Below are 10,489 nucleotides of genomic sequence, written 5' to 3'. Positions count from 1 at the left end.
TTTATACCCATTTACCAAATAGGTGCCCTTCTCCGCTAAGTATTGGAAAACCTCCCTGGTCTTTGTGGTTGAATTCATGTTTGAAATTCACTGTTCAGCTGAGGGACCTTACAGATAATTGTATGTGTGGGGTACAGAGATGAGGTACTCATTCAAAAATCATGTTAAACACTATTTTCAAATACAGAGTCCATGCAACTTTTTGTGACATGTTAAGCACATTTTTACTCCTGAACTTATTTAGGCTTACCATAACGAAGGGGTTGAATACTTATTGACTGAAAACATTTCAGCTTTTCATTTTTTATTCATTTGTAAAAATGTCTGATAACATAATTCCTCTTTCACATTATGAGGTATTGTGTGTAGGCCAGTGACACAAAATCTAAATGTAATCCATTTTAAATTCAGGCTGTAACACAAAATACTGTGGGAAAAGTAAAGGGGTGTGAATGCTTTCTGAAGGCACTGTATGCTAGTGCTGGTTTTGCTGGTGACCAGCGTTTGTTGTTCTGGACGATTTGATGCTGATGACCAGCTTATGCTGGGGTTTACAGGTATGCTGGTGACCAGCATACAAGCATTAACGGGTCACCAGCAAAACCAGCATCAAAGTGCTTAATTATTAGTGATGCGCCAAATGTTTTGTATAATTGCAGTGAGTCGTATTGACAGTAGTGCTCACGAGTCCAAAATTGGTCACCGAAAGTGTTGCATAATTGTGTACACATCTGGCCTGCAAGGTAATGTTTAATTCCTATTGGAATCCAGCCAGATTGTGGATATCCAACATTTGTAACTTTTATCCATACATAATCTGCATTCAGAATGACTGCCTGGGTTAAAGAGATGAATAAATGAGACTACCTACACAGTCTAAACTGGAACAACCACTTCAGTAACAGGTGAAAAAAATCCAACAGATTGGATTTGTTTAGAAACATTTATGTATCTTTGTGTAGCATAAGATTCATTAATCAATGTGCATGCAAAAACACAGATATAAAAAAATTGCTAGCTGGCTAACCAACAACTGTAATGATGTATTTGAGACAAGTGCTCATTGTTCAACTGTATATTTGGAGACTAAATATAGTTTACATGTCAACAATCTAAGGGCGCGTTCGTAAATTCACCCTGGCTGTCTACGCCGATTTCAGATCGCTCTCGTCTGAGTGTGCCAGAGTGCAGAATAACTGATGAATTTACGAACGCTCAACACCCATCGAATATGGCTGGTGTCAGTAAACATCTGCAAAAAAGCTTAATTAAATTGTTGCCAGCAGCACAGTTAGTCACCAACCCTCTGGATAACATGAAAACAGCATAACCAGCTCTGCTAGGCTAAGCACAATGGTTCTCGCATTTATGTCTGGAAGTAACTAGCTAGCTAACTTTAGCCAATTAGCTTGGGTGCTTGACTGCCATTGGGAGGTCAGAACGCTCGGATCAACCCTACTCCTCAGCCAGTGTCCAGTGTGCACTCTAACACTCTGAATTTACAAACGCCCAGAGCGAATTAACGAATGCACCCTAAGCCAACCCTGTCTGTTTTGTCCCATAGTTGCGCACATCAACCAACCTGTCTATAACGTCATTGAAACATATTAATGAACTTTGAAACTACCCCCCAAAAATTATACAAAAATAAAACAATGACCACAAAATTGAATAATACACTTTAATCAATTAAAGATCTTTTTCATCAAATGTTATACTGGAATGTTATGATTCCCTCTTTCTTTACAGTTAAATGTCCCATCTTCAAAACCCATTATCCAACCAACCGCATTGAAATTCCAGGAATACAAACAAAACATAAAAATGAAACCACTACATGTTGTTCTTACGATGAAGTGGACTTTAAAGGAGAGCATTCGCTCATCATGGGAGTAAATGACTGACTGGAGTCATGAGGGAGGTGGCGTCACTGGCAGCAGAATCATCCTTGCAATAGGACCAAAGTATTCCTTCTATTGATGTTGGTTTGATGACTGAAGGCAGAACTGATATGGACCACAGTATACTGATCGGATCTCCCTTTTCAACAACATAAGTTTGTAAATAGTATTGAGCTTTCAATTGATTACTTTTCAAGAACTCCTATAGCCACAAATGCAGTGGTTAGCCTTGTGAATTGTCTGTTCTTTTCATGCTTTGTCTGGTTTTCAATAACTATGTCTATGTTGGGAAGAGATGAACAGTTCGCACTTGAGATTAGTAGAATTTTGAAAGGGGGGAAAGAAAATGCCAAAAACCATTTACAGTGCTGATGTTTACTGCATTTCTAGGTATGTTTACAGAACACAAAAGGACAAGTTAAAAACACAATCAGAGAACAGGTGTCAATTGCTAGAGGACTAGCTGGACAGATCTACGCAACCATATTGGATGCTTACTCTTTTCAATCTTAAGTTTCTTAATACCACAGTCAACACCTGAAGCTACATATTGAGATCAACCAATCTAATGAAAAACAAAAAAACCTGCCTTTAGTGGGTAAACAGGCAGCATTAAAATTTGTTTCTGGTGAACCTGTAGTTATGATTAAAAACAACAACATGAAAGACCACTTGAATAGTTCCGCTTTCTTAAATCTGGTCCAATGTTTAATGTTCAATGTATAAAAGACTAAATGGCTCTGGTAAAGGATGCATGATTCTTTGGGGTTGGGGATGACTAATTTCTCAACCTCAAAAGTTGGGCGATGAACGAGCTGAATAATGACCAGTTCATTAGGCACCAAACGGAAGAAAACTGACTGAATCAGGGAGGGACTACCTGGACTTGTATAATTAGAAAGGCTCACTTTAGTTTTCAGCAAATGAGAAAGGATAAGTTGTTGTTGCACAACGGTGGGATTTTTCTCTCCCTGTTGTGCGTCCTAACGAACACGTCCCTGATGCTTGTTTGTAGCTAGTACTGTCCACCCCACCACCACTTAATCAAGAGCACCACCCATCTCCCTCCTCTGCTGCCAATTTAGTCATGTTTTGACTTCCCGACTCTCCGACGGATAACAGCATGTTTCGCTGCCTGTTAAATTTAATTCTATATATATATACATACACACACAGATTTCTCTCATACAAACAAATACACCAATGCTGCGCTCCGCCGCCAGAGGGGCTTTTGAAGAGTTGAGTCCTGTTGATGTGTAGTCTCAAATGTTACACAGGTGGGAAAGTATTTATTTTGTCTTCTCCAGAGCTTTGACGTAGATTTTTCTTTACAGGATCTCGTATTTGTCGACGAGGAACGAAGTTTCTAAAGAGAATTTTACCGGTGCGTCTCCTTCTACGTGAGTCACTTTGGCAACCTGAGGGAATAGGAGAAAAAGGTAATGTGATGAGTGAAATGCAGGGATAGCAATGTCAGCAAGAGAATTGTGTTCCATCATTGACCTGGCCTAAATGCGCATAGTAAGTGGCAACGTAAAAAGGGGAACTTGCCTGTATGTCGCAGTAATTGCGTATGGATACGAAGGACACGTTGACAGGGAAGAAGTCGTTGGGTTGCCCGGCGATACTGAACTCCAGGCTGCCGCTTTTGTTTTTGGCATCTATGACGGGTAGGCTCCACTCTAGAACGTTCCGTCTGCTGTCGTGCTTATACTCTCCATCCACATCTCCTACCACAGGTGCCCCAACTCCAGACCTACACCAGGAAATACACCCATATACTGTAAAAAACACAACCATCAACTTTGGGCTGTCTCTAACTCTCAATGATCGGCTATGAAAAGCCAACTGATATTTACTCCTGAGGTGCTGACCTGTTGCACCCTCTACAAACACTGTGATTATTAGTATCTGACCCTGCTGGTCATCTATGAACGTTTGAACATCATAGCCATGTTCTGTTATAATCTCCACCCGGGAACAGCCAGAAGAGGACTGGCCACCCCTCAGAGCCTGGTTCCTCTCTAGGTTTCAGCCTTTCTAGGGAGTTTTTCCTAGCCATTGTGCTTCTACACCTGCATTGCTTGCCGTTTGGGGTTTTAGGCTGGGTTTCTGTACAGCACTTTGTGACATCGGCTGATGTAAAAAGGGCTTTATAAATACATTTGATTGATTGATTGGTTTACTGGACACAAATGAAGCATAGTCTTAGACTAAAAAACACCTCACATGCTTCTTAGTCCAGGGCTAGGCTTAAATCTGTCTCTGGGAAACCAGACAAAGAGAACCCAGCAAGGTTGTTATACAGTCGCAACACAACACAATAAAATACAATTAACATTTTATCACCCATAAACTCACGGTATAGGGATAGCAATAACTACATCGTTGAGTTCAAGGCTCTCCTCCTGCAGCTCATATTCAATGTTCACGTCGCAGCCAGTAGCACTCTCTGAAGGCCAGCAGTTTACTACAGACAAAACAAAGGTGCGATGACACTTAAAAATGTACTATAGTTAACACTAAATAAATCATACCACAATAACTGCAGATCACAGATGGTGGCAGCAGGATGACAAGTTGAATGAGACTCACTGGTTAGAGGTATGAGGGCCTCATCTGTGCTTTGGAGTCTCCACTTCAGCACCCCCACATCGTTGTTGAGGGGGAAAGACTTCTCTGGGTTCTTCAGACCAATCACAGAGTCCGAAGTGAAGAGCTTCTTATCCACATTGGGATGTGTCTAAATACCAGGAGATACAATCAATTTCAACACAGTGGACATACATTATATATCTGATATGGGATGAATTGTTACATAAATCTAATACATTGGGCTGTGTTCAGTAGGAGCACACAGGGAGAAACATTTTGAAATGGAATGGTGCTGAGGTTACTAGTCAAATAACAACTGGATTTTTCACAACGTTGTGCACTAATGAACACCACCCATGAGCCTTTAAAAAAGGTCATGGGTCAGTCTGGATTGGAACAACTCACCTGCAGTTGTACTCCCTTCTTGTCGTAGTTGTTGACCATCAGGCGGATGCGGCCGACCTTGTCGTCGGTCACTCTCAGGGTGATCATGCCCAGGAGCTCCATGTTCTGTAGACCTCCGTCACGTCCACAGGTCAGACTGATCTTCTCCTCAACTCTCATGTGGACACTGAGGAAAACATACATACACAGGTGTCATCAAGGTTAAGATTGAGGTTTTATCATCACACACAGGAATTATGTCAATAGTAAAAACACAGACATTGATTGCAAGATAAAGACTGATGCAAAACCTTGGCTTACTATCAAAAATGGACATTTCAAAAACAGGAATAATGTACCTCTCCACATTAACTGGTGGCGGTAGGACATTGGATGCAAGCGAAGGCATTTTCCCTGTGTTGGACATGATGGTTTCCCCCTCCCCCCTGAGCTTGTCCACAAAGTTGTCCACCTCTTTCCCCCTGGCGCCCAGCTTGAGGGCTTTGCTGGATCCGGTTGGCCTGTGGGAGACACATGATCGTCAGTACCAGCCTCTGTGGCCCAGAGTTTTTCCTGGTCAGGTCACGTTCAGGGTGGAAAATTAACACCTGCCAAATGCGGGTAGAAGGGCATTGGTGGGCAAGAACGTCTTTCACCAGCCACCTTGACGGATGGTTACACAGCATTTGGTAACAGTTTTTTTTCAATCCAAAGCCAAAATGTAGAAGGTCGAATTCACGAAAGGCTACTAAAGTGTGACTTTATCCTCATGTTTCTTGTCTAGTTACATAGTTTTGTTCAAATGCTAGGTTGTTTTCAATATTAGTTTGAGTTTGCTGCAACTGTCTGCTGCTAGTGCAGAGATTCTCAATCATCTCTGACAAACAGAGTGCCGTTGCCATAGTAACGGCCCACCCCTTAAAGGGGCAGCTGAACATTTGTCTCACCGAATGAATCAAATATTTCAGGTTACATCCTTTTCATAAACTTTTACTCACTCTCATAATTTAATTGTGCTCTTCAATTTATTTAAGTTCTCATAAATATCAACTTACGTACTCCTTGTAAAAAAATTCCAGTGTTAGAGGCCTGAACTAATAATAATAAATAAGTTGTATCACTTAGCATTTTGTACAGGGCAGGCACTTTGTTGATTCTTAAAATGTCCAGTTGTAGAACTGTTTAACTATTCTAACTAAAGGATTGATTTGAACATATATTGGATAAAAGACTTGGGTCACAAAAATGAAATTGAATGGAGCAATATATCACATTACTTCTTTCTAGTAATACATTTCTTGTTTTAGAAATATTACAAAGCATACTCATCCATCATTTGATTTTTGGTGTAATTATGCCAAAACAATATTTGGGCTGGTAAAAAAAAAAACGAGTGGCCATTAGATTCTCATCTACCTGCCAGTGGCTGTTGGACCAAAAAGTTAATTTCCAACCCTGGTCACGTTATCAGGAAAAACTCTGGGGCCTATCTGCCAAACACAATTATACACACAATCAAATTCAACACCTAAATTCCATAATTTGCGTACCTGACTGGGACGGGAGCCATCTTGGGCTTCTCGGGTTCGATGATGGTGTCTGTGATGATTGACCCCGAAGACATGCTGCTCATCCCGGCGCTGCCAAACCCGCCGAAGGCCGGCACCTTCTTCCCAGAGCGCTCGGCATCTCGCCTGATCTGCTGCAGCTCTTTGGCCTTTCGCCGCATCTCTGCCTTGGCCTCTCGCTCCTGGGTCTGTGGGGCCGAGCAGATGAGGAGGAACGTTCAAATCATGGTTACTATAAGCTAAAGCCACACACATAAACGTCCTCCGGATGTTATGGGCGCTTTAGCTACAAGTGTCTCACCTCTCTGACTGCCCGGAACACCTTCTCCTCATGAGAGTCCATCTCGGTGAAGGTGCGGATCTGGGCCAGGTTGACATTCTCCCTGTAGCCCAGGGCCACGATCTCGTCGAAGGCGAATATCAGGTCGAAACAGTGGTCTGAGATCTCCCCTTCCTCCAGCACACGGCAGTACTCCGGGATCTGAAAAGAGAAAAACACAATTGAACACTTCAATATCAACAGTCATACGTTTATTGTAGGATATGATCCCATTTGATGTTATTGGTGGGATGGATGAATTCTGAACTCGTAAGCAGCAGTGCTGTTCCCAGCCTGTTGTGTGTGTGGGTCCTAAATACTATGACCCCAATATGAACAATTTCCATTGTCTTTGTGTAATGGATAAATAAAGATGTATTGGATTGTATCATACCACGCGTGAGAAGAGCCGTAGTGTCTCCAGGTCTTCCAGGATGTTGCTGTTCTTGGTGGTGACCAGCACCATGTAGAGCTTCTCCAACGGCTGGTAGACGTAGCGCACGCTCTCCGTCTCCACAAACGTGTGCTGCTTGCCCATGCCCATGAGCTTGGGGAAGGCGGCCAGAAGGCCCTCAACACGCGTTCGGGTCATCTCCACAAACTGCCGTGACACGATTGCTTTGCCTGCCTTGGTGCACACCGCCGCTGCCAAAAGCACCTGCAGGGAGGACAGAGAGAATCACAAACATACGTTCATAAGTGGGATGTCTTCATTAATGATGACAGAGTGATAGACAGGGTAACCCTAAGTGGTACAAATCTGTTGGCTAAGCAAGGTAGTTATGTGCGAATTTACTCAATTCCGACACTACCAATACTTTTGTTTACACTGAACTGACTGGGTTCAGAAACCAATCATGGTTACATTAAGACACTGTGGAGCCGGCAGGAGATATAGGTCGGACAACGTGGGGTTAGGATATGTCACTGCTCTGGCTCCTAGCTAGCATGAGGATGAAAGGACAGTTTTCAGGGAAAAATGGCAGTATTTCAATTTTCTCGATGTATCAGTGTGGAAAGGTACAATTTCGAGTACAGTGGCATATTCCATTCCTGCATTGAGGTACGTTTTCCAACCCATATCTTACGCCAGCTCCATGGTTTCATAATGTAACCATGATTGTGTTCTGACCCCCAGTGCAGTTCAGTATATGCTGGCTACAATTTACTACAGGTGACAAAATAAAGTATTTTTCAGTCACTTACCATCCCAGAATACCAGGACCAAGGCAAGGCATGATAACGCATTGATCCAAGCGACTTAATTTACTAGATTACCGAGTGCAAATCAATGACAATGTCATACAGCCACGATCCATTGGTTGACATTTATTGATAACTAGCTAGGTAGTTAACTAGCCTAGCAAGGCCAAGCATTTAACGTTACCAGCAAACATATCTTTGCACAGTTAACAGACAGCCAACAGTAGCAGACAACCTGTACAATGCTAAGATCTATCTAGATTGTTAAATTGTAGCTAGCTACCTAGTTAGCTGGGTAAACTTACTTAACGTTAGTTAGCCAGCTAGCGTTAGCTAACACTAAAAACTAGCTGATATTTGTTGTACGTTAGGTAGTTAACATTAACTTAGCTACATAATGTCGTTACATTAAATAGCTGCTAAATAATAGTAGCATTAACGTTATATAGTTAACTTAGCTAATAAAGTTGGCTGGCTAACGTTACCTTTGTGGTTGTCTGGCAAGTGAAGTTTGATTTGCTTTTCATTTCATTGTGCCAAGGGGCTAACGTTAGCACGCTAATGTTTGTTGTTATGATCAAGCTAAAGCGGAAAAGAAGATAAAGCCTTGACATGTAACACTGTGCTCACCATTTTTAATTTCTCTTTAGGAAAACGATCTTCAATCCCCGATGGTGTTTGCTCAGTCGAGTTCCAGTATATCTAAAGCGCCTTTAGAAAGAAAATATAGTTGAATAGCTAGTTAAGCTGTGTGTTGCTAGTGCTTCAATATGGCAGCCGGGCAAAGCCACGTCTCCAACCAGATGAGTTGCTTCCTTGATAAACCACTAACCTGTCAAAAGTTGCGCGCTGTGTGCTTGATCCATAGAGATAGATAGAGGAATCTTCTTTGGGATTTGGTTGGCGGATCACATCCAACTGTTAGGCGCATACACTGCCACCTACTGTACTGGTGTGTGATGCCACTCATGGTCGACCTACATGAATTCAATTATTTGACGTGGTAATACAAAATTGGGGGAAAGGAAAACTGCCCTACCAACTATTCAAAAAAAGCAACAACCCATTTCACTATTTAACCATATCTAGTCTTACTCCAGACCAATAGTCTGAGAGGACATAACACTACCACTCAACATCCCCTGCAGCTGTTCTGCAGATGTAAATCCTTGTAATCCCAAGTGCTTCTCTGTCACCACAACCTCTATTTTCTGTGACTTTCAATCCATTTCTGCAGTACAATTTACAACCATCGCTATAAAATGCCAAAAAGCCCACCTTACTGAAGCACATATTATTCCCATCACTCTCTATTTTGGTCTCTGCCTACTCACAGGAATGCTATGAGTATCCCTCAACCTGTAACCATCTTCCTCTACGACTCTATTCACTGTTTCGGCATACAACACTTTCTATACTACTCTAACCCTGGCAACTTCAATCTGCCTTTCTCTCACAGGACACCTCTGATCTCCAGCCCCAAGGGCACCCACAACTAACACACATAACTTTCTCCACCGATACCACACATCCCTTCGTCTCATGCTCACCGGCACACTTCTCACACCTAGGCATCTCCCTCCTACACAGTGCTGCAACATCCCCATAAACTGTATCAGAAACTGTATCAAAAACTCAGCATGACAGACATTGTCTTCTCCGCTTCCCCATGCTCTCCACTGGATCTATATCTCACCAAATGGCGTGCGTCACAGACATCGGGAATATTCAATTTCAATTGATCCTCCTCAACACTTAATGTAACCCTCATTATCATTCCTTTCAACAGCATCCAGCTCTGAAGAGAAAATCAAGTCACAATTTTTGTTCCCAATTGCGTTTTCCGGAGCGCCCACTCACGCTAGGCGGACGAAACACAAATCATCACGAGTCCACTCCAAGTTACCTTCACCAACCACTTTTCCACCCAACCTGACACCACATATGGATCAGGCAAAATGCAAGGATCCATTCTCTCTATAAATCTCACTCCCACTGGACCAGAATCATCCTTATCATCCTCGGGACGAAGCCCGAACTCCGCAGTCCTCACCGCAGATACTTCATCCTCTCTCTCGCCAGGTTCCATCTCTGAACTACTGGAGCACATATCCCTCTTTTTGCACTTGACGCCAACCTATTTTGTGACTCAGTTGGTAGAGCATGGTGTGTGCAACGCCAGGGTTGTGGGTTCGATTCCCACGGGGGGCCAGTACAAAAAAAATATGTATGAAATGTATGCATTCGCTACTGTAAGTCGCTCTGGATAAGAGCGTCTGCTAAATGACGTAAATGTAAATGTAAACCTCCCACACCACACCACTTCCCTCTACACTTAACTCCTTAAAACAGTCATCATTGCACCTGCCACCACAGTTAATTTAGCCATGCCTTTCTAAAGTCTTCGAAAGCCAAGTTAATAAGCATATCACTGACCATTTCGAATCCCACCGTACCTTCTCCGCTGTGCAATCCGGTTTCCGAGCTGGTCACGGGTGCACCTCAGCCACGCTCAAGGT

At 42.7% G+C, this 10,489-nt stretch overlaps 1 protein-coding gene across 1 annotated transcript; it reads right to left on the bottom strand.

Annotated features, from left to right (window-relative positions):
• Positions 1-1,667: 1,667 nt before the first annotated feature.
• On the bottom strand, positions 1,668-8,840 carry LOC106612481 (coatomer subunit delta). Its single transcript, XM_014213657.2, has 10 exons — positions 8,601-8,840; positions 7,162-7,425; positions 6,750-6,929; positions 6,431-6,636; positions 5,240-5,401; positions 4,902-5,067; positions 4,497-4,644; positions 4,263-4,371; positions 3,453-3,657; positions 1,668-3,319 (listed from the first exon to the last, which is right to left on the bottom strand). The coding sequence occupies exons 1-10, from the start codon at positions 8,601-8,603 to the stop codon at positions 3,230-3,232; spliced, it is 1,533 nt and encodes a 510-aa protein (XP_014069132.1). The 5' UTR covers positions 8,604-8,840; the 3' UTR covers positions 1,668-3,229.
• Positions 8,841-10,489: the final 1,649 nt, after the last annotated feature.

This window comes from Salmo salar, chromosome ssa09 (genome assembly GCF_905237065.1).
Source record: "Salmo salar chromosome ssa09, Ssal_v3.1, whole genome shotgun sequence".
Taxonomy (NCBI): domain Eukaryota; kingdom Metazoa; phylum Chordata; class Actinopteri; order Salmoniformes; family Salmonidae; genus Salmo; species Salmo salar.
The sequence above is the reverse complement of the archived record's forward strand: the minus strand, read 5'-3'. Positions and strand labels throughout refer to the sequence as shown.